Source organism: Dysidea avara, chromosome 4 (genome assembly GCF_963678975.1).
Source record: "Dysidea avara chromosome 4, odDysAvar1.4, whole genome shotgun sequence".
In the NCBI taxonomy this organism is placed as follows: domain Eukaryota; kingdom Metazoa; phylum Porifera; class Demospongiae; order Dictyoceratida; family Dysideidae; genus Dysidea; species Dysidea avara.
This window is the reverse complement of record NC_089275.1, coordinates 29,706,921-29,731,978: the sequence shown is the minus strand read 5'-3', so window position 1 is coordinate 29,731,978 and position 25,058 is coordinate 29,706,921. Positions and strand designations below refer to the sequence as shown.

The following is a 25,058-nucleotide window of genomic DNA, read 5'->3' as shown; positions in this document are numbered from 1 at the left end:
ATAGAACAGCAAGGTGGCCATAGTAAATCAGTGCTGCAGTGGTTATAGCAATATGTATTACGCAATTAGATGTAATTTATTGCATCACAATAAATTGAAGTTAACATGCATGCTGCAGATGTATATAGCACAATAAGAACTTGCACATAATTTCTGAGACCAAAGTGTATGCTATGACCTAAGGGTGCGCTATAATCTAAGCACATGAAGTAATGTTGAAATGGTTTAAATTATTGTGTAATCGACAAACTGGTTTAACAGGTTTGCGGTCACATGACACACCACGTTCTTGAAAGGTGAATGAGAAACGTTCTAGTAGGTGAAACAAGACTGCTAGTGTTGTGTTGTGTTGTGAACCGGGAACAGTGGTTGGTGAACCAGGAACAGTGGTTGGGGAACAAAATGTGTCACTTAGACGAGTTGTGTATGAGCTGAGCTACCATGGCTGGAGGTTCTTTGTAGCAGTCATTCCAGTCTTCGGAATTGATTGAGATGGTAAAAAGAAACAAGGTCGTCATCACTGGAAGTTCATTATAACTGGTGAGCTCGTTCCTTGTGTGACACGTGTTGCATGCGGCGCACTAAATTGAACGAAACTGATCGCACCATTAAAATAAGATGAATGGCCATCGTGGGGTACTGGCTGAGTTCTCACGCATGTTCTATAAGAAGTTTAGCATAATTAAAGTGATGCTGCAATGAATTGCTCTACTGGCTTAGTCTTGTCATTAGCTTTCAGACTTGTCCATTAACGTTCTATCACTAGCTTCCAGACTTGTCTGTTCAAGTTTATCATAAACCTCGGGGCTTGTCTATTCAAGTGTTGTCAGCCGTTACACTTGTTTGTTCGAGTTATTTAATTGTTATCAGAGTGTTATAAGCTTTCGCCATTAGCATGTTTATATGCACAGCTAACACGTGCCTTGATCTTGCATGAGGTCTTGCTGTGTTTATTCTATATGCTATGTATGCCATTACTGTTGCTCACACCTTAGTTAAGTGTTAGTGCTGCATGCTGCTATTGCATAAGGCACTGCTGCATGATAATGCCACATGAATGTTATTGTGCTCTAATAACAATATGTTACGTCAATGATTTGCCAGCTGTAAGTGCTCCTACTATTCAGCTTCTGTTAGGTCACTCACACTAGGCACTACTTATGCCTATACATACAAGCACTAGCTAGGTGATGTCTAAGGGTCACATATGGTGTTATCAGGCACATATACTGTTGGTAAAAGCAAAATCAAAAACTCGTAATGGCTTAACACTATCATACTGAGAATGCTGCTTCATGACATGCTGCCATGGCATGATCGAGAGTGCTGCACTGCATGATATGCTGCTGTTACATGTTTGGGCTGAGAGTGCTGCTGCAGGATATGCTGCTGTTGCATAATGAGAGTGCTGCTGCGGCATATGCTGCTGTTGCATAATGAGAGTGTTGCTGCATGATATGCTGCTGTTGCATAATTGGCTGAGAGTGCTGCTGCATGAATGTAGTGCATGGCAAAAAAAAAAACCTTACACGTTTTAATTAAACTACGTTTGTACACTCCTCCATAATATGGTTTAGTGGCAGCTGAGGGATGAGGATGAGACCACAGCCAATGGGCAAGTATTTACTGAACAAGCTTTCCATGATGACATGTTCTACGTATGGCTAACAGTTTTGTATGTTTGATCTAGCATGATGGCTGGCCGATTGCGCTTATGTGCATGTACATGTATTCATTAACACTTGTTGCAAGTCTATGAGGCTATTGTGTTTTTATGCTATGCAAAGTATGTTGCTATTACCTAAAACTATTACATCAAGGTAATTGTTGCTATTGTTGCCTTGTTGGTGGCGCACTAACATTGCTATTGCATGATGGCTGCTGCATGAGGTACTGAGAATACTGCTGCATGATGCACCAAGAGAGTGCTGCTGCATGAATGATATTGCTGCTATTATTGCTGCTATTATTGCACTGAGAGTGCTGCTGCATGAATATTGCTATTGCTGCTGCTATTGCACTGAGGGTGCTGCTGCATGAATATTGCTGCTGCATGAATATTGCTGCTGCATGAATATTGTTATTGCTGCTGCATGATTATTGCCATTGCTGCTACTATTGCACTGAGGGTGCTGTTGCATGAATATTGCCATGAATATTGCTATTGCTGCTGCCAATGCACTGAGGTTGCTCCTGCATGAATACCGTATTTACTTGATTAAATGCAGCGATGTTTATTACCTTAGTTCCAAAAATCGATGCGGCGACTATTCAAACTCCACGACCACTCGATTCTTGTGAACGATGTTTAAGCCATTATTTTCACAATCGATTGTGGGACCACTCAAGTGTGGCGACTATTAAAGGTGCAGCATTTAATCAAGTAAATGCGGTATTGCTGCTGCTGCTGCCGCCACCGCCGCTGCCGCCGCCGCCGCTGCTGCTGCTGCTGCTATTGCACTGAGGATGCTGCTGCATGAATATTGCTGCTGCATGAATATTGTTATTGCTGCTACATGATTATTGCCATTGCTGCTGCTATTGCACTGAGGATGCTGTTGCATGAATATTGCCATTGCTGCATGAATATTGCTATTGCTGCTGCTATTGCACTGAGAGTGTTGCTGCATGAATGTTATCGTTGCTGCAACAATGCTATTACTGCTGCTGCCACTGTTATTACTGCTTCTGTTAAAGCGTATATATCCCAGACATCGATTGGCCGATATGCGATACTGCCCAAGTATGGCTACTACGGTGTCTAGTGATCCCAACCTGATCCCCTCAGCTGCCCAGTTCCATTTGCGGCTGCTGCATGAATGTCACTATTGCTGCATGTATATTATGGCTCCAGCACAAAAAAAATTATTGGCACTTCGTGAAACATTATTGCGGCCACACAAATGTAATCATTGCTGTGAGATTGAAGGTGCCACTAATGTATGATCTACTGAGAGTGCGGAGACTAGTGGAGTACTGTACGATGCTGTTGCTACTTGCAGATATGCAACCAAATCATTTACCAAAGCGCTGCTACATGAATTTTATGGCTCCTGCATATCTGCTATTACTATTGCCACTACTATTGAACTACAACTCTGCCGCAAGTATTTTACTTCCACTGCTTCATTGCTAGTATTTCTGCCACTGTATGCATGCTCTTCACTATAGGCTTGCGAGTTATCACTGCTTCTGCAGACAGGCATGTCCTAACTGGCTTGCATGTAATACCATGCTTATGCGACTGCTACACTGTTCAGTAATGACCTCAGTTGTCTAATCCCATTCTATTCTTACTAGCTCATTCATTATCATTACTGTCACTGACATCATTACACTTCCATGATTGGCCTACTACAAATGGGTAACCACTCCTCTTCTACACCAACCCCCTCACTCTATGCCATCAATTATGTACCTAGTGGATATTTGCATACATTTCAATGGTCAACAGTGTCTATTCTTTTAGTAATACTATTATCTCCTTAAGCATGGCAGCTCTTAGACGTGCTTGGGTTATTCCGTTTCCACCTTTGCTTATGTGAAATTTGCCACCAGTTAGTTACATTGCAGTAACTTTCTGCCATTGAACATGCATATGTGGCCGCTGCACTTCAGCTGTGCAAAGCGAGGCAATTTTCCACACTATCCTGTACACCTCATTTCTCCTTCAGTTGCTTGCTCTCTTGCAGTTGCTTGCCCATCCTAGCATATGCTAATTAATTGCTGCACAAGTACAATATTAACCACTAAACTTTCATGCTTATTTGTACATGTATACCTGGAACTAACTGGTTATGGTTGATTTTTTTTCTGTTCAGTATTAACTTGCGTTCCTTCGGTTGCTTATGTAACTTGTAATATCTCCAGTATACACTAACTGTTGCATACCTATAACTCAATGGCTGTTACTCTCTGCAGGCTTGCTCCATTCCCATGCATATGCACGTCCATTGGTGGCTATATGCAGTTAGGAGGTGCACATATCTATTCCAAGGTTGCACATCCCTTCTCCATGTATATAATAATACCTCACTATAGTGTTTCCCTGGTTTAACAGTAGGATAGATGTCATTGTCTAGGGCCCCTTTACAAGCTTTCCATGCCTTTGCAACCTATCTACATTCTTATGCAATTAAATGTTTCGTTCTGTTGCTAATGTAATTGTAATATCTCCAGTATACACCAACAGTTGCATACCTATATAGCTCAATGGCTGTTGCTTTCCACAGGCATGCTCCATACTCAGGCATATGCATGTTCATTGGTGGCTGCATGCAGGTAGGAGGCTGGGTGCATTTATCCATGCCAAGGTTGCACATCCCCTCTCCATACACATATAATAATACCTTGCTATAGTGTTACCCTGGTTTAACGGTAGGATAGGTGTCATTGTCTAGGGCTCTTTGAAAGCCTTCCGTGCCCTCTGCAACCTATCCTTAAATCTTGTTTTGGGGTACATATCTCCAGTCCTCAGTTGCACTTTCCTTCATCAGTGCATAATGTTTGCGTGCACAAGAGTTCTATATAAACTGCTATATGTCAAAAATCATTGCAGGCTTATATACTACATACGTATGTAACCTTTACTCATGCTTACCAATATCTGTATGCATACTACTTGGCTGTATCCAAACTTTGAATACAACTGTTGCTGTTGCTTATGGCTTTTACGTTTATGTCCGCTTACATGATTGCACAAAAAGAAAAAAAAATTTTTTTGCTGCATACAATACATATCAATATTTTCAGACTCACTTAATGCTCACTAATGCGTGTGTACATTTGTTGTTGCATATGGGTAGCCGACACTTGCATACAATCAATTGATAGACCTACGTACTGTGTACATACATTCATGCCATATTTACACACTCCTTTATACTTATGCTATATTTGCACACTCCTTGGTACTCATACGTTCTCAGGCATTAGACCCTGCTGGTCCTGCAACAACTCTGCTTAGTAAGATGCTTACCGCTATCAGTACACATACAGGCTCACTTAGTTGTATGCTCATTTATTATTGTCGTAATTTTCTATATACTATCGGGATGTGTCATATACTTCATACATACCTGTGCTATGTGTGGTTATTATAACTAGCTACTATAATATTACTGTCTGTGTACTATCATAATTTTTATATGTGGAGTACCGAAAGCTTTGGCAACTGGAGAAATTTGGAGGAATTTTGGGTGAATTAGATGCTAGTTATGTAGCTGCAATGCTTTATCAATTGATGCCAATATTAATGCTCATGACATAGCTTTGTCTGTCATTTTGGATGCTAGCGATCAATTGCTGCGATTTGACGTGTCTTAGTAGTTTGCTATCATCACTTGCAAATGCTATGTTCATTCATCTACCCTATTTATGGAAGAACTTATTGCCCACCCTATGATTTCCTCAGTTGCCCGTTATTCATCCTATATTGTCATGTCATGTGTCATGCATGATCTCATGTGCTATTATGGTGTCATTGTGTTCTTGTTGCATGATTGTTGAACTTGTCTATTGTCATGTACACTACTGGCTTTGTGGGAAAATGTTATGAGATTAGCATTAGGAAAAAGAGTAGGCAATGTAGAGCTTTGTGTGGTGGAAGGGTGGATAGCTAGGTAAATAAATGTATATATGTGAACACATGTGTTTAATTTAATCCTCAATAGATGGTAGCTGTTGCCACTATTCCCAGGGGTGGGCCCCAGCAATCAACATGTTAACTATGAATGAGTGCTGAATTTGAGGTAAGCAAGCCTGAAAATGTATGCATAAATCGAAATTAATTCCAACCAATTCATGCTCCATTCAACCTTTTATATTAACAATGCAGCTTACTAATAATTATTTGGAAATTTACAACACACTGTACAACAGATCTAAAAAAAGCAGGTGACAGTACAATAACAGTACACACTGTTTGACTTCACATTATTATTATTATAATTAGTCATTATAGAACTTTGCATGGGCGAGATCAAAGGAAAAGTGTATTTTAAATTTCATAAAGTACACTTTAGGGCAAACAGTGCTTTATTGACCACAAAGAGTGCTTTATTGCACCGCAAAGAGTGCTTTATTCGTACAATAAAGCACTCTTTGTGGTGTAATAAAGCATTCTTTGTGGGCAATAAAGCACAGTTACCCACATGCCTTAGTATTAGCCTGCAGCGCTCACGCCAATATGACTAATCACCCAAGCTGGTGAAGGCTGATAGCCTCGCCACGCTGAGTAGTCAATCACCCCAGCCAATACGAATTCTACCACTGGATTACTTTTATATGACATACCTAAATACTTTTATGATGGGTGGGAGAAGATAACGTTGTTGTTACGTTTGTTAATGTAAACGGACAAGTCCTAGAGATATCACGGAAATACTTCACCATGTGTCACAATAGATCGATTGTGGGTTTTGACCAAAACCTGCCAAAATATGTGATGAACATCTACTATGCCAAACTATGGTGAACTACACGTGTGTTACTTTGTTAAACTAGTTTGTGTGCATTCAGGCTGCTAATAATTTGTGCAACACATGTTAATTACGAGTCCTAGTGTATGGTGAAGCTACACAACTAGAAAATTCCATTAATCATTTAAAGCATTGCCTTGCTCGTGCTATATGAAACTCGGTGCTTTGCCTCGATGCTAATAAAGCACTTGGCTTCACCTCATGCTTTATTAACATCTCAGCTGCGTGCCTCATGCTTTATTTTTCATATAACACTTGCGGCAATGCTTTAACATATACTTATAGAACATTCATACTTGTATGAACATACCTCAACTACATTTTCTAGCAAAGCCTGATCCAGCTCATCTGATTCAACAATTATTAAAGTCACACTGTAAATGAAATGAACAAAATATATATTCAAATGAAAACCATACCATTAAGTATTGATGCTCTGCAAACACAGAGCACTTGAGCTACAGTATAAAGTTAGTGGAAATCCATGTTTTAATAGCATAATCAGAAAATAAATAAATTGAACATAGGTGATGTATTTAGAAAATCGGTAGGCCAAATCACTCACCTAATGATGGTGTCCAGAGTGTTAGCAGCTGAGGACACATCATTTGGTAGAAGAGGTTGTGTAGTGTTTGTGATCTCCTGTAGTTCATCAGCAATATTCTCCACAACTTCTGGCATAAATGTTTGTGTCAAGTCTCTACTCTCATTAACAAATCTATTCTGAACAAGGCTGGCGAGCTCTTCTGCTCTCATTTCAAGTCTTAATTGCTCAACTGTTCTACATTGTGACACATTTGGAGAGTCCCACTGATCATTTTCAAGACATCGTCTGGTAGCAAAACCTGTTTCAAAGTAAAGACCCAATACTGTTTGGTTTGTTTGCTTGTACCATCATATACTTGTACAGTACACACGTACAAACAAAGCTGCCAGCATAAAAAGTCAAAATAATGAACTGTTCTATGTAACACTAGCTTATTGTCCCTATTATAATGAGCACACATAAAAAACTATATTGTACCTTCTGCTTCACTTCCACCAGGACATTTTTGTGTTGCTACTTCATTGATGTTAGTTGCTGGCCATGTTATATTCCATGTGGTATCTTGTTCAAATGGACATCCTATAAATTCTGCATTGGTGTACATGTCAAAATAAGATTCAAAGCAAAATATAAGAATCGCATCAATGGACCTGAATATGGCAATGCTGAGCAAATTATTAATGATGTTTCGAAGGAAGTTTCCAGCAGTACACTCCATAGTAATACTGACACACTGATCAGGGGTTTGGGATGCAGCCCCAGTTGCTGAGAGACATTGAATGCCATGTTTCATTTATGAAGTATTATGGTAATCTTTGTTTGTTTAAGGGGACAGGCAACTATGTCTTATAGCTTTTGTGAATAAAATTATGTTATATATGAAGTGGTGAAACCAACATTGGACGCACACTTTAGTCATGGTAGTTAGTTATGGTAGCTATTTATGGTAGCATTCAACAGTATTCTCATAAAAAATACAGAAACAGAATTTTAGATAATGTTATTACTTGACTGCCATGGTTCCTCTAACTAAATTGAGTGAGGTTGCTGTTTTTCATAGAACCATTTAGCCCATTTGAATAAGTACTTTAAATTACTTCCATACTTTTGTTACAAATTTACTTATGTAGATGATGAAGTGTCTAGAACATAGAACTAAAGCTGAGAGACTAAATCCAAAATTTGAAGAACTTTTTGGCCTAAAACACTAAACCAAGTCTTGTAACCACTAATTCTAACTGAAGATGATAATTGTAAAGTACCCCAAACACATTTGATAAGGGAGTGGAAAACAAGTAGAGATCGATGGAAACTATTATTTAGCATGTGAAGCCATAGGAATTAGCAGAGTGCCCCCTAGTAAGGTTACACATACTTTATAACCATGTGCACTGCAAAAATGTAATGATTTGTACCCTAACCAAAATATTATTTTAACTAGCTATAATTAATGGTATCGAGGATGCATCTTGTATACCTGAGTGACATAAATGCCAATACTAAAGGTCTATCTATATCCATGGTCAAAAATGCAGTATAAGATCACTACATGGTCTACATGTGTTGGTCTGTAAGTATTCTTTTCCCCATTTAAATGAAAATGAAATCCTGAAATTGAAATTTCCATATCACTTTCCAACAATAGAGTTTTTATCACTTTAATAAGCCTGTTAGCACATGGATATTTATGTGAATGCTCTATTATAGTATTAGTTGGCTGTTCTGTTAGAGTATCTTGATCTTTCAAAAACACTACGGTCTCATGTTCCGTGTCTAGATCCTTAATTGCATGAGGAATTAATGTAAGTTTCATACAGTCTGTTACTGCAAATTTTTGTGCTGTACTGCATGTTGTTACTCGCTACTCTGTGCTGCCAAACTAAAAATGGTGTGCTCAGTTCCTACTCAGGAGTAGCTAAACTTAAAATCTAAACTTTAGAAGAAGTTGCCTGAAACCCTATGAACCTTACTCCCTATGCCTCTGCTAATACCTACTGTACTTATGTACATATTCATATATATATATATATATATATATATATGAACATGTACATCAAACTAGGCATCCTCGGGATGCCTAGTACGTGTTGCAAGGTCTCAACCTTTTGAGTATACTGGTGTTGGCTACTTTGGACCAATGTTTGTGAAGAATTTCTCCCAAGTCAATGACCAGTCAATAGAGCAGATTGAGAGAAAGGTGTGGGTCTGTTTATTTGCGTGTTTTACTGTGCGAGCCACCCACCTTGAGTTGGTGGAGGACATGTCAGCAGAAGAATTCCTTCTCTGTCTACGTCGTTTTATTTCCAGACGTGGAGCTCCCAAATTAATTTTGTCTGATAATGCACAACAATTTAAAGCTACGAGAACAGTGCTAGAAAAAGCTTGGAGAAAGGTGATGACAGATGAAAAGCTAAATGAATTTGTTTCTAATCAAGGGATACAGTGGAGATTTATTGTTGAGTTGACACCGTGGATGGGGGGATTTTATGAAAGACTTGTTGGTCTTACTAAGAGAGCTCTTCGAAACACCATAAGTGCCAGGTGTTTAACTCAAAGACAGTTAGTCACAGTTTTAACTGAAGTTGAGGCAGTAATCAACACTCGCCCATGGCTTTATGTTGATGATGACACTAATTCTAGTGTCATTCTTACCCCCATGAATTTCTTATCCCTACACTCTAACCATGTTATACCAGATCTAACGGAAGATAGTGACCCAGAATACGATACAACGAAGAAAGGTTCTGCAGAGCAGTTGCTACAAACATGGAAGTGTGGACAGAGGCATTTAAATCAATTTTGGACTATGTGGAAGAGTGAATATTAACAAGTTTGCAAGAGTGAATGCAACTGTTTCTGAAATGTCCTCGTATCACAGCAGCAACTGTACCTGAAGTGGGATATGTTGTACTCATCAATGAGAACTTACCAAGAGGAAGATGAAAAGTTGGTCGTATCAGTGAATTAATACAGAGTAGTGACAAACAGATTCAATCAGCTAAGGTTGTTGTTGCTCCACATAAGGTACTCAAGAGAGCTCTTAACCTTCTATATCTGATTGAGTGTCCCAGAGATCGAAACATAACAGATGTTAACGCAAAGGGAATTTTACAAGACAATCAGATCAGTTCAGAAGAGAATAATGACAGTGATGAGATCATAGAACCTGGTGACAATGATTTGCCAGAGAGTCAGCAAGATTTGATACAAAATACCTGTCCCACTCGTAAGGCCATGATAAAGTCCTGACAGAGACTAAAACAGTGGCTTAACCCTTATACTGATGAATCTTCTCCGGGGAGTGTCGCGGATCATGCAAACAAATGATGTAACTATATTTAAATGTGTGTGTATTAAATAGAAATTCTGGTTAAACAGATTTTTTGAGAACAGATTTTTTGAAATGTGTTAATTATTCATTGTTCGTAAATGAGAAAAGAAAGTTGTTGTACTGTTGTTGTTCCGGCATAAAATAGAGCTAGAATCAGGTCGACAAGTCGTCCATGGCACATGTATTCATAGGCTTTATTTAGCCTTCTCACGGGTACCTAGTGGGATAGCATTTATGAAACATTGTAGCATACACATGCATTTATTGTATGATGTGTGGGAATAAAGGACTATCACCAGTCTTAAAAATCAGTTGTTGCCAGGATTACAAATAGTTGTAACACAGCTGCAGGCACATCTTTAAGCCACACTGTTTTGCTACACGTCTAGTTCAAAATTATGAACAGAAAGGTGTAGCCAAGAGTGTTCCTGGATGGGTATGTGTCCACCTAAATTTTACTGTGATGGTAGTGCCCACTTGCCAATGCTGCAATGTACAAGAGATGGAAGGGTGTACACATCTATTCAGTGATAAAGTTCATGATATTTTCATTGACAATAGTTCACGATATTTTCATTGACCAAAATATCAGTTGGGATTGAAGATCATTAAATGATATTTAACAAGTATATCACATGATGCAAATATCATATTTATTAAATGCATACCATAACATGATCAAATATTTAAAGTAGGATGGAGGAACATGCTTTGGTAGTCAATGGTTCCACAAATTAGTGAGTTTTGAGCATAGCACTGGGTCCTTTTTGGTAGCTGAGTATTTAAAGCAATGGATGGAACATGTCATCTAGTGCAGGCAAGTTTAGCCAATGAACACAGTGCGAGAAGAATTGGTGGCTAAATTACTTTAGAGTCAGTTTGGTGGATAAACATATATGTACAAAACAGATGAGTTAAATAGATCAATAAAGAGCTGATAAGAAGGTTTAATAAGTCAATTTTTATATAATATTGTTTCCAGCTTCTAAATTAGCTAACTAGAAAACAATATATTTTAAATAAATGTATTTAAAGTTCATTTGCATTTTGTGAGAGTTAGTTGCATGCAGTAAAACTTTTGGATAAATGAGTTCATCCATCTCTGAAAGTCTGGCTACACCTCTGATCAAAGAAACCATACACTGTACTACCATAGGAAGTCTACAAAGACTATTACATTGGTATACCCCGTATACTACTCAGCAAATGAATATGCAGCACTGGATGCTTATGAAACTGAATGGGAAGCAGTACAATGGCTTGGCTTAATCAACATTGAAACACACACTATGTGCTTGTTCATGTTACAGTTTAACAGTGTATTTGCTAACCACCAAGACAGTACAATCATTCCTTACACCTATTACTCAACAATACACATAGTCTTTATTGCTCTTCATGGTACAAATGGCAACTTCTACTTGTGTACACACCATATCACAAAACAGCTCATAACACACCATGAGGTCTGCATCTGATTGGCAAACATGACATTTGGCCCCTGAGCAGCCCTTGGGTCATGTTTACAAATCAAATACAAACCACATGGGGGTGTTAAAACTAATTAAGACACAATGAAGTGTGTTGTGAAGCCAAGAAGCTGATGCGCCACACCATGGCAGGATGGAAGAAAACAGCATTTTCATGTGTGCATGGCTCCATGGCCACAATTCCAAAGCACACCTTTTTGTATTGTAGCTGTCCACCAGATAGGGTAAGCCACACAGCAAATTTGGATTAGCCATTTGCAAGATATGGTTCGATTTTTTCTTAAGCCATAGGGGGGCTATGGGAGCTTCAATTTATTTTGCACACTTTGCAAAAATTATAAATAAATTATTATAGAGCTCAAATGTGTAATTTGATCACCTTGATCTTTGGGATAAATGAAGAGTGCATAAAGGTGAATTAATGTATTAAGTTTGCTATGAATTCAAGGAGTTATGAGCATTTACTGATGTAAAAATATCAAACTTCCCTCACGGCTACAGGGTAAACCGAGTATTGAACATTGGTGCATACATAAGCTGGTTATCGTAGCAGTGCCTTTTGATGTTTTGAAAAGCAATAGAGCTACAGCTACAAAATTATAAAGCAAAAATCAAACAAATGTAAAATTGTTAGATCCAGATACTCCAGCCACAGGGTAAAAAAGGTACACAAAAAATAATGTCGAATAAAGATTGTCAGAGTTTGAACCAGGGACATCCATACCTAACACCAGCATCCTTAACTACCAATCGCTGCTATCTTGGTTGCGAACCTCACTTAAATTCTGCTGTATGTTTGAAAATTGTAGTGCTTATAGATAAACGTTTATAATTTCATAGATATACCAATAGAAGTACTATGTAGATTGCTCTAGAACATTTCATGTATGGTCTATTAGAAGTCCTCAAAAATGTGCACTCTATTAGAGTAGTATAATAATATTATTACCAAATATTGAAGTAAAGATTGAAGTTCTAGAACATTCTACGTATGTTCCATTAGAAGTTCTCAATAATGTACACTCTACTAGAGTTACAAAATGTTGAAGTAAAGTATGCAATAGACCAGTAGAAGTTCTAGATTGTTCTGAAACATTCTATACATGTTCTGTTAGAGGTCCCCAAAAGTGTGCGCTCTATTTGAGTATTACAGTAATATTGCCAAATACAGGTATTGAACTAAAACAAAAGTCTGTCTTTAATAATCATCATTGTGTCTACATAAATAAGAAGAAATATGTGTAAAAACAAACCCCAAAGTCAGCCATAGGCTAGTTTGGGGCCTTGTATAGTACAAAAAGAAGTGAAATCCCCACAAAAACAGCCAAGCTATGAAAAAATGGTGCAACCTTAAAAAGCTTGGGTTAAAAAGTTGTGAAATCAATGGTGGCAGCCAAGAAATGGCTGCAGTGGTGTTAAGTTTAATAATGGCTGTGTGCATTGTTAAAATTTATTAGCATTAACATCGTTGCAGTCATTTCTTGGCTGCCACTTTTTTTTCACCCAGGCCTTTAAGGTCGCACCGTTTTTTCACAGCTCAGCTGTTTGTGTGGATAGATACGTACTGGGATATAAGAACCTTTGGATGTTGTTGTCTCAATAAATTAATCAATCAGCATTTTAACATTATGTACACAGCAGACGTACCCTTTGTATATATATGAAATCAGCAGAAAGTGGTAATTGTACCAGTTTAAGCACTTTATAATTGTAAAGGTTCTTACTACTGTAGCTTGTACACTTGTATAATTGATGGTAACAGTTTTAAAACATAATTCATCATTAGTCCATCAAAGGAATGAATAGTGCCAGATATAGTATGTAAGTCTGCAGCTGCATGGTGGCGATAGCTATACTTATTCCTAGTAAGCAAAGAGCTTAATTAGTTTTCTCCTACACACTGTCCATTACACAGCCCCCTATATACTCATTAAGTTAGATACTATACACTAATGGTACTGTAGCTTAAAATCTTCCTTCCACGGGTAGAAACATGGTGCAAAAAATAATTATGAATGATTTCGGTTTTATTCTTACAGAATCTGATAGGCAACACACAAATGCATTAACTCACTACCAACAAATAGACATCTCACTGCAAACTAAATAATACAGGATACAAAAGGAGAACAAATATAAATTAAGTCCATGGTGTGTGTATTAACACTTGAAGTATTGTCTAACATGAAATGAAAATCTGTAGCATTAAGTAATTATTTAGTACTGCTTTTCTAAAGTTAGTTAGTCAGTCATTATTAAAAATATTTTTTTTGCAAGAATTTATTGAAATTGCATTGAAGGTACATTTGGACTTAGTTACACCTAATCAATACTGCCAATACAATCTGAAGGCATTGTGAGGCTGATATTTCCCACAGCTAAGTGCATACCTTCATGATTTCTACTATACACTGCTACTGTACTGTGTGATACCAATACCAATTGTTCCCAATTTGATGAAGGTATGCATGTTTACAATGTTTACCTATAGTGTTATTTATCCTCGTGCAGAATGATCCACTTTGCTCACCAGAACTAGTTCTGCTGTATATGTCAGGACAGAGATCCTGTAGAGTGAGTAGATTTCACTACTGTCTATTTCTCATCTCGTTACCTTTACACATTGAGGTTGATCACAGTCCAAGCCTACATCAGGAAATCCATCACTGTCTGAGTCTAATCCACACACAATACCATCACCAACATAAGCGGGACTAGTACACTGTAAATATAACATGAACTAGGTGTAAAATGATTATGTAGTAACTCACTGTACAACTTCGGGAGGAACTACATGAACATGGTGGAGTACTAGGTCCAGCACACACAGTTCTTATCAACATTTCAGCACTCAGAATACAAGAGCAATTTGCTGGATACATTTAAAAAAAAACAAAAAAACATATGCATAATTTCTACAATCTTTGCTTACAATTTGGCTGAAAAGCTACCACATTAAATTCTTCATCAGTGAGATAAGCACCAACTGGGACTATTGCATTACTATTTCCCTCCAAATTATTTTCAATATCTTCCACGTTTTTAGGAGAAAATGATATCAATTGAAGATTGAATGATATCATGAAACTTATTAGCTGTATGTTGTAGCTCCAGGACATATTAACACTATTTATTTCAATGGTAGAATTAACTTGAAGCTGCCTGAAAACCTGAAAGCAATGCATACAGTATAAGACAGTGATGAATCAGTTTAGCATATAATAAATTTTATACAAACTACAGCAATATACAGAACGAGGTAGGACCATTAAATCTGGTAGAAACAGTTAAACATGTATCCATATACATTAATATAAATACAAGAGATGGTGTCTGTCTTATATGACTTCAATTATTATAACCATAACCCAACAAATTATCAAAATTACTATAAAGTATGGGATGGAACAAAGTCATGGCATCATAACTGTATATAAGGTATCACAGAGGTTTAGGTCTTCCTGGCTAAAAAATCACCCCAAAACCAGCTTCGCAATACTATCCTGGTGCTTGGCAGTATTGGTTAGGTATAACCAAACCCAAAAGTGCCTTCGGTAAGAGCCTAAATGCCTCCAATAGATTGTTATGAATTGTTTAAAAAATATATTCAATGTAATTTTCTACTGACTAACTGCCTGTTGCCTTCAGGCAAGTGTAACTCGATAACGGCAAGCGTGATCTTTTCACTGTTCAATGTCACTTTATCTGGAGACATGCTTTTTGGCATACCGCAGTATGTACAATGAATACATCATGGACTTACATTTGTCCTCCTTTGTGTCCCGCGTCATTTTGCTGACTGCCCAAAGTGTAAATTCATGGTAGCGATATGCATGGCTTCCCATTTGTATATGGGAATTACTCATATTTTCCATGGTGACCGGGTTGATTGCAGATGCAACTCTGATACTGTTCGTCATTACACTGTAAGAGGGTGAACTAGCTGAAAGCAAATTGATACGGTAATGACCACTTCACTTTCAAGCCAGTAATTGATAGTTGGGGTGCACGTTCAGATGAAAACATTACATTCGGTGCCTTCCTTTCTTTTGATGCAGTATGCACAGGTTCACCAGTTATAGGTCATAGTACAAAAGTAAACAAATAAGTATAAGGGAAAATTAAGAATTTTAAGTTCAATTAGGGATCATAGAATAAGTAGGGAAACAATTAAGGGAGGTCACCTACACCTGCATATCTGCAGGTGAACATTTAATCCCTAGGTCAGTCGTGTGTGTAGACTGAAGTAGGGATTAAATATTCACTAGTATATCTGCAGGTGTAGGTGACCTCCCTTGTTTCCCTACTTATTTCTAATTTTCCATATGCTTGTACTGTTTAGTTGTAATATAATGAAAATTTCTACTCAAAGTGATGCATGTATCACAAAACTTGGTAATTAAATAATAAAAAAATTATTGTATTGTCTCAAATTATAATCTAGGTGATTATTTCTTTCAAAACAACTTTTTACTCCAGGATACTAAATAAGAACAGAATTTATATACAATACCAGCAATATCACGTACTCATTTGAATTAACTTCATACTCCTTCCATGATGTACATACTACTTCACATGTTACACAGGAAACATGTTTCATTTTGTTATTAATCTCCTCGTTTGTGGTACTGTTCTGTATTAGACATTTATTTGAGACCCGGCATTTATTTTAATCACATTTATTTTAGTTGAAAAGCTCTATACTGTGGGTGAATAAACAGCACCAGGTATTTATATAGGACTAGCTGTAATTTAATGCAATACGGTAAGCTTATTAATTGAATATTTAAAAGTAATGCTTCTTATATAACTAACATTATTGATGACAGTTGGTGAGTCCACTGTGTCAGTGTTATTAGTAGTCAGTGTGAAGTACACTACCACAACTGGGTAGGAATCCCTGAACATGGTACAGCTACTCAGATCAACTGATGACCAACTTCCATTATTTAGACATTGTCTCTCAATATTTACACCAGACCGAAAACTAGGATGTAGTTCTGAACAAGGTTGAGTGACTGATACATTTCGTCTGCTGTTACTCCAAAATAAACCTCCAGCAAAATCATCTGCACATGCTGAAAAGAGATACAATATGAAAACTGTGCATGTATACCATTTTTAAGGTACAAAGGTTTGGTTGGTTAGATTTTTAAGACATAGATATAGCTGTTCTTCTATGTAAAACACAAATACAGGAACAATAGCTAAAGTGATCAGCAAGTACAAATACCAGTGCATAGACATCAGTAAAATATACTGCTATAAGAAATAACATTGTCTTTAATCCTTTTGTAATTACTTTTTAATGAAAACAAATTAATTTCCTATGTTGATGCTGTAGTTTGCCAAAAATGATGCAACAATGTGGTGACACTTTAGGATGCTTTAGTCACTTAAACAGTCTTTTTTCTCATAGTAAGAGGAAGTTACTACCCATTAGCTATTAGGGAACAGAGGAAACACTAAAACTTGTAAATACCAGGAGTGATACTGGCACATAACACACTACATTTTGATAAATATAATGAGGTTTTCATTAGGCCCCGGATAATTAAACCAGCAGAATTTAAAGCATAATGGAAAATCAAAAGCATCAAACATAATGTCAACATGATAGGATGATATTCAAAATTTAACTAAACTCACAATGCATGCACCTGAAAAAAGCACATGATAGTGTGTTTCATATTAACTATATATTATTGGTTGGTTATTTGAAACCAGATCGAGATACTCTAATAGAACAGTCAAGAACTAATGTACTCTAATAAAACAGTCAGTTTTCAAGCATAAGTTGTGACTGGGTCTGGGAAAGCTGGTTTTATCATCCATGACAACAGATTTCATTTTTTACAAACAGTGGCGTAGCCAAACCGGGGAAAACCAGGCATTGCCTGGGCATCAAGTACCTTTTCCCTACCATCAGCTACCCAGAGTAATTAAGGAGGTGGGCTGAATCACTGATGAACAATCCCTTAATTATAATATACAAGAATAGCTAACACAACTTACTGTGTGTCCACTTTGCCTACGCTTTCTTTCTGGCTGGCCAATAGTAATTGGGTTTCCCCCTGGGGTTTTACTGTAACTTTCGTATTCGATTGTGGTATTAATGGCTAATGGAAAGCAATGAATAGAAATGAGATCACATGATTAAAATGCAGTCAGCATCATGACAAAGGGCTAAAGACAGATGGGGACAGTGTGTCTTTGTGTTTGTGGTGTAGTATGGACTGTGTGATGAAAACCTTGATGAAAACTCGAATTGATGCGAAGTTATGAAATGTTAGAACCTTTTCAAGCTGTGTGTATGGATACTGGGGCTTAAACTGATAGTTCAGATGGTATGGAGTACTTGTTTATAGTCAGCATTTATTTCTTTTTCCTGTTTGTAGACTGATTATCTCCAGTTTAAATCTTCACGTGATGCAGGTAGTCTACTACAAGCACTCTGTGCTTTCATTCAAATTCCCCGCTAGTCTGATATTAAGACACCGCTGTATGTATGTGATAAGAAGACAATAGCTAGCTAGCTAGCTAGCAGTCGCAGGTTATTATCTTGCATACAGTGTGTTTAGGTAGAGTATATGTGTATGTAGTGATGCACAACACATTTTAAAATGTCTATTTATGTCCATATGAAGATGGGAATGTGTATGTGTTGCATGGAGTTGAATCGCTTGCCTGCCCAGTGCCCAGGCATGGCAAAAAGTCCGGTTACGCCACTTTTTACAAAGAATTCAAAGCTACTGTACATGTATGAACTGTCAGATTTCACAATCAAATTCAGCTAGACTTGGATAGTCTATTTCTTGCTGTCTGCTTTTCCCAAGCAGAGTGACTATCTGTACAAGCAAGCAGCCTGGGGCCATAATGGTCAGGAGCACTGGCCATCCTGGGGATGGTTGTATGTAGGCTGTATAGCTTCGTGGTATTGAATAAAGAACTGTGCTGTGAATTTCTGTCCATTTTATATAGTCCATTATTTTAAAAACTAAATAGTCCACAATGTTCCTCTTTCATCTTATAAACAATCTCTTGCTCTCTTCTTCTCACCTGATATAGTCAGCATCGAGTTAAAACTATTTCATATAATATGTAGTTTTCCTAATTTTGCATTCAATATGTACAGACTTGTCAAATGAATTAGCACATGGCACTGTAATGTTGCATGTGTGCAATTTGAGTAGTCTTCTTAGACCAGTTAGTGGCAGTTAATACCAATGTTTAATATGCATGTTTACAACTGCGTTGTGGTCAATGCATCAACAGGCATTTGGACTAGTTAATAATACACAAATTTTGGCTCAAGCTAACTCATGCACACAGTGCAGTTTGGTAATGACTGTTAACGTTAGACCCATAAAAAGACTACTCATTGCAAACTGCATACATGTAAAAGTTAACTTACAGTACAAATTACTGATTCATTTGACAAGTTTGTACATATCGAATGCCAAATATAATCAATTAAAATAGGAAAACTAACTAGCTGGGGAAACTTGATGGCCACTTTGGTCATAATTAGGTTTTATATATCTTTCCCAACTGCATTTGCTGAATAACCTTTCTTTTCAACTTTAAACTCACTTGTCATAAAGAGAATACTAAATTTTTCACATTGCTGAAAACTTTAAAAGGTGCTGGGAAAGATGCATGAAATTGTCTTGCCACCAAACATTCATGTACATTCTTGCTTTTTCCCCTGAAAGCAGGTTAGATTGCAATATCAGAAAGAGTCTATAACATAGGCTTTTTTTCAAAATTGCCTCAATATTTTAGAAAATGTGTTCAGCACCGGTACCTAAGCAAACTAATAATCTACATAAATGTTTGAATGAGCCACAAGTGGCTATGCGTATCTAATTATATGCACTATACTACAATAAGATGGCTATGACTTTTCAAGCATTTGCTTTGCATTAGTCTGCAAACCTTTCCTGCATGGGTGTATTATTACTATGTGACATAGTAAGTGCCACAGAGCCACCACCACTTTAGTCTTGATGCAATGTTCAGTAGTAAACTAGTTTGCAAGGAGGATCTTAAGCTCTGAAGTAACCACATGGACAATTCAGCTTGCTTACTACTTTGCAATTCAAGTAATCAATTGCTACACTATTCATGACATGCAGTAGCTGAATGTATTTCAATGTATTTCAAAACCTCAAAAAATGCTTACAAACTAGTTAGTTGGAAATGCACCAAAGATTTAAACTGTTACAATAAGTTACACTATGTTGTCCTACCATGAGATTGACTAGTTTAAGGGCAAGCAGATCAAAAAATAGACTTACTGTACACTAAATGAACAACTTAAGAGAAGCCAAAGGGAGTAATGATTTCTGTATCCCTATAACATGCAGCAAGCCAGAGAGGGGGGATAGGGTAAAATTAGATTACACAGTGTGAAGTTTGAATTATATAGCAGATTTGGATGCCATTCTGAGGTCTGGGGTCATCCTCCCCAGGAATATTTTAGATTATAGAAGGTCTGTTATGACATTTTAGACTGTTCTTACTGTGTTTTTACAGATAAATTATTTGCTACAGCTTATGTATACAATATATCTGTGAGTGGTTGACTGCTATATTAAAGTATTTAGATTTTTTGCTACAAGCAGTGACCAATAATAATGGGGACATGGCACCCCTTCTAAAAATGGTCCAAATGCTTCAACAAACCTTCAAAAATTTTTGTGCTTTTATCTGCTTCGTAACGATTCCCTCAAAATGTAATGCTAAGCTACCCTACAAAAATTTGAGTATAATAGCCCAGGGCCTGTTTTCATTACAATATAACCTATCTAACAGTTATGATGGAGTACCTATACATTAAGGTAAGTGCGGGTAATTCCGGACAGCGGCTAATTCCGGACACTTAGATCATTCTCAACAATGGTAGAATCCCTGGGCATATAATTTGGTATGCTAATGCAGTATCCTATGGCCTATCTACAAACCAAAATTGAAGCAAATCCGTTATTCCACTGCAAAGTTTGACATGAATTTGTACCACAATAACAGGTAATTTTGTTGAAAACCTTTGAAAATGTTAATCTAACCAGGAAGCCCAAACTCATATTTTTGATTTTCAAAGATTTATAGAAAGATCATACCCTTGGCTAAGTGCATAGCAAAAATCATAAGAATCCATGTAGCACAGGTGGTGTGGCAGTCGATTTTTCAGCAGCTGCTCGGTTGAAATACAAAGAAAATATTCATGAATTACATAAACTTTGTAAAATATGCACTGCTGCTTTCTCCCAAAGGATATGAACTTTATACTTGATTTATAAGCTGCAGATGAGTGGTACTTTAGTCTCCATACTTTTAAAACGAATTGGTAACCTGTGGAAGGCTCTACTTACTGGTTATTCAAAGTGTCCAGAATTAGCCGCATGTTGCATTTTTACACGCTGTTAAATTTCAACTCGAAACTCCTCAGCAGTTGATTGTATCAAAATGAAATTTGTACTGCAGATGCACCATAAGATAGGCTTTAAAAAAATTCCTAGAGTTTGTCTTAACTCGTTGTGAGTGCAATGTTAGAGCATTTTTATCAAAGAGAGTCCGGAAATACCCTCATTTACCTTATATTAAGTGAAATAAATCAACAGGAAGGTATATCAAGACAAACAGGAGTGTGTCATGTGGCCCAAGAAGCCGGCGTGCCACACCATGAGTATATTAACAGGAACAAACAAAATGTGATTTTTACACTTTTGTAGCTCCCTGATCCCTTATCCGATTGAAACAGACGAGCCAGTTAGATAGGGGAGTCTATATTCCAAAAAATCACCCCAGCCATTTCCGAGATACGAGCAGCAAAAGCGAGGGCCAAAATTAGGGTTATTTTTTTCTTTCTTATTCTTCTACTACTTCTTTTTGCACACTTCGCAAAATCCACCATAAAACACGAATGTGTACTCCAATCAAGCTGAAATTTGGCACACTTAAAGAGCACATTAAGGCGGATATCAGTGCCAACTTTGGTAGGAATCTGATGAACATTCACGGAGTTATGACTGATTATTCACATAAAAATGGTCGAAGATACAGGATAATAGTCCGGTAGATTTAAGGTTGGACCCAGAAAAAATTTGAAGAAAGCTGATTATGGTAACATTAGAAAGCAAATTTTTCATAGAATAATATATCCAGAATCCTCTAAAATCCACCTTGGGGAAAAAATTTTATGGCCAATTAGTATTGAGGCATATGTGACTGGATTCGGGAAAGTGGATCTTCCACACATATCCAATTTACCAACTTTGACAACTCATAACGTCAGATTGGAAACTGGTATTGACTTGAAATTTGATCAGTAGTGAGCACCAGCATCACGTATTAGTTGCAGAAACTTTCAGGTTGATATTCACCTTGTATACTAAGTTGTGGTTTCTTTATTAAATACATTTGGTAGACCTATCTTTGTGAATCTGGTCATTTGTGACTAACAAAAATGCATATTATCCTTAAAATATTTTCTCATAAGAAATTCATTGCAATCAATATTAGCTGTATGAAATAAGAATAAGACTAGTTATAGAAATAAAAAGGTGCCTATCATGTAAGTTCTGAACAAATATACTTGTCACAATTATTGTAAGCAGTTCCCTCAGCACTTCTGCAACTCTCTCCCCTGCAACTGCCACATGCTGCGACATACTTTAATCCCTGATTACAATGAGAGCATAATGTTGCTACCACATGGATTTGCAGTAGAAAGCTTGCATCTATATTGTACAAATTTAAGTAAGATTTCTGGTGCTAGTCCCATGTCTGTCATCATCAGCTGCAAACAAATCACCCTGTAGAGATGAGAAACTATCCTGTAGTGAGTTCAGCTACAAACAAATTACAGTATAGAGAGATCAGCTGAAACAAATCATCTTGTAGAGAGTTCAGCTACAAACAAATCACTCTGTAGAGAGTTCAACTATAAACAGATACCCCTATAGAGAGTTCAGCTAGAAAAAAGGCACCCTGTAGAGAGTTCAGCTACATGCAAATCACCCTGTAGAGAGTTCAGCTACATTTCAAGTCACCCAACAGAGAGATCAGCTGCAAACAAGTTATCCTGTAGGAAATAACTGGCATATCTATATATAATTTGTATAATTACTGATAAAATCAAAAATAGTTAAAGTATCAATCTAAAATCTGCTTTAAATCTTGATTATGATTATGATTAAATCTTTTCCTTCTTCCTGTGGTAAAGAAAAAAAGATACATTAAAAAAGTCCCAAAGCCGGCCATAGGCCGGCTATACAATTACAAAAAGAAGCGATATCTAATCCAAAACAGTTTCCAAAACAGCCAAGCTGTAAAAAAAGAGTGTGGCTTTCAAAAAGGGTATGGTGAAGAAAGATGTGAAATCCAATGTGGTGGCCAAGAAATGGCTGTGATGGTAAAAATTTTAATAACGATGATTCAGGTGAATTGACGACAAATCAGGTGAATTTGGTGCCAAGACCAAGCAGCACCAAATTCACCTGAATTGTTGTTATTAAAATTTTTACCATTAACCTACCATCACAGCCATTTCTTGGCTGCAACCTTGGATTTCACATCTTTTTCCACCATAGCCTTTTTGGAGGCCACATTACAGCTTGACTGTTTTGGATTAGATATGTATTACATATCCCCCAAAAACACCTTTGCTGTAAAAAAGGCACATCCAAGAAACTACAAGTATCTGTAACCCCATGTAAAACAGATAAGCTGTAGAAAAACACTCCATGAAATTAATGGGTAACTGAAAGAGCTGATATCTAGAGCGGCCAAGAATCAATAATGTCACTACAACTGACTATGATTACCAAAGAATACCTTGGCTGTAGAACAGGAAAATAAAAGTAACTGGCAACCAAAACAGCTGATATCTGAAGCAGCCAAGAATAAAAGTTAAGTTGATACAACTTACTACAATTATTAACTTGCAACATGGAATCTTAATCATTCAACTGTGTTCTATACATTCACACTTGCTATATCCTAAATTAATTCTTTGTAACTCTAATTGGCTGGTAATTTGGCTGCCTTTTTCAATAGTCAGAGTAACGAAAAAAAGGCGGCCAAATTACCAGCCAATTAGAGTTACAAAGAATTAATTTAGGATGTAGCAAGGGTGAATGTCTAGAACACAGTTGAATGATTAAGATTCAATGTTACAAGTTAATAATTGTAGTAAGTTGTATCAACTTAACTTTTATTCTTGGCTGCTTCAGATATCAGCTGTTTTGGTTGCCAGTTACTTTTATTTTCCTGTTCTACAGCCAAGGTATTCTTTATAGTCAGTTGTAGTAACATTATTGATTCTTGGCCGCTCTAGATATCAGCTCATTCAGTTACCCATTAATTTCATGGAGTGTTTTTCTACAGCTTATCTGTTTTACATGGGGTTACAGATACTTGTAGTTTCTTGGATGCACCTTTTTTACAGCAAAGGTGTTTTTGGGGGGGATATCACTAATTTTTGTCAGTTGTATAATTTTCAGACCCAATGTTCAAACCATGGGGGGTGTATGATGAATTCTGCCTTGTAGAGGTGTTGCAACCAAACACAAATCTGCTGATAGGTGGTGAGCATATAACATACATTCCTATAGTAGCTGTTAATTTTTAATTAGGACAAGGGCCAGTGGAAATTACTGGTCATGCCAAGCAATAATGGCTACAGTCAGGGTTACCGAAGATGTGTGTAAAGCACATATTTGCAAAGCATGCTTTTCTAGGTGATCTTGGGGAATGCCACTATGTTGAAATAGCAACTCTGAGTTTGCATCTAGGATCTGGGAGTGTTTTCAGACAGAGATGTAAATATTCAGCTATATTGTTCAATGACTGTTCTATTAGAGTATTTATTGCTTGACTGTTCTATTGGAGTATATCAATCATTGTGTACTTATCAATGAATAAAACCTGCTATGGCCACTGCCATAGTGTCCTGAGGACAACTTATCAACTTGGTTTGCCACTCGTACAGCTAGTTGCTTTGCTAAGGGTTATGAAAGAGATCACAAACATCATACTATTATTTTTATTTCACTACTTACAAAGACACGCTTACATCATATACAAGCACAAGACGCACACAAAATGTGCAAACACTATGCACACATGTTCATAAACATACACCACATATTGGTTGTACTCAAGTTAATATCACATCTCTTGTGAAATGCTCTTGTAGGTGAGAT

General features: G+C 37.1%; 2 protein-coding genes across 2 annotated transcripts in view; one reads left to right on the top strand and one right to left on the bottom strand.

Annotated features, from left to right (window-relative positions):
• LOC136254643 (uncharacterized) overlaps positions 1-25,058 on the top strand; it is a 217,115-nt gene that overhangs the window by 22,967 nt on the left and 169,090 nt on the right. The gene's annotated exons all lie outside the window — the stretch shown is intronic.
• Positions 1-25,058, bottom strand: part of LOC136254618 (uncharacterized) — a 248,088-nt gene that overhangs the window by 56,504 nt on the left and 166,526 nt on the right. The window contains exons 37-44 of the mRNA XM_066047362.1: positions 16,666-16,928; positions 14,780-15,017; positions 14,619-14,719; positions 14,462-14,569; positions 14,333-14,414; positions 7,504-7,614; positions 7,045-7,324; positions 6,790-6,853 (exon numbers count right to left, since the gene is read on the bottom strand). Coding sequence (XP_065903434.1) covers positions 6,790-6,853; positions 7,045-7,324; positions 7,504-7,614; positions 14,333-14,414; positions 14,462-14,569; positions 14,619-14,719; positions 14,780-15,017; positions 16,666-16,928 — 1,247 coding nt within the window. The remainder of the gene's footprint in view (positions 1-6,789; positions 6,854-7,044; positions 7,325-7,503; positions 7,615-14,332; positions 14,415-14,461; positions 14,570-14,618; positions 14,720-14,779; positions 15,018-16,665; positions 16,929-25,058) is intronic.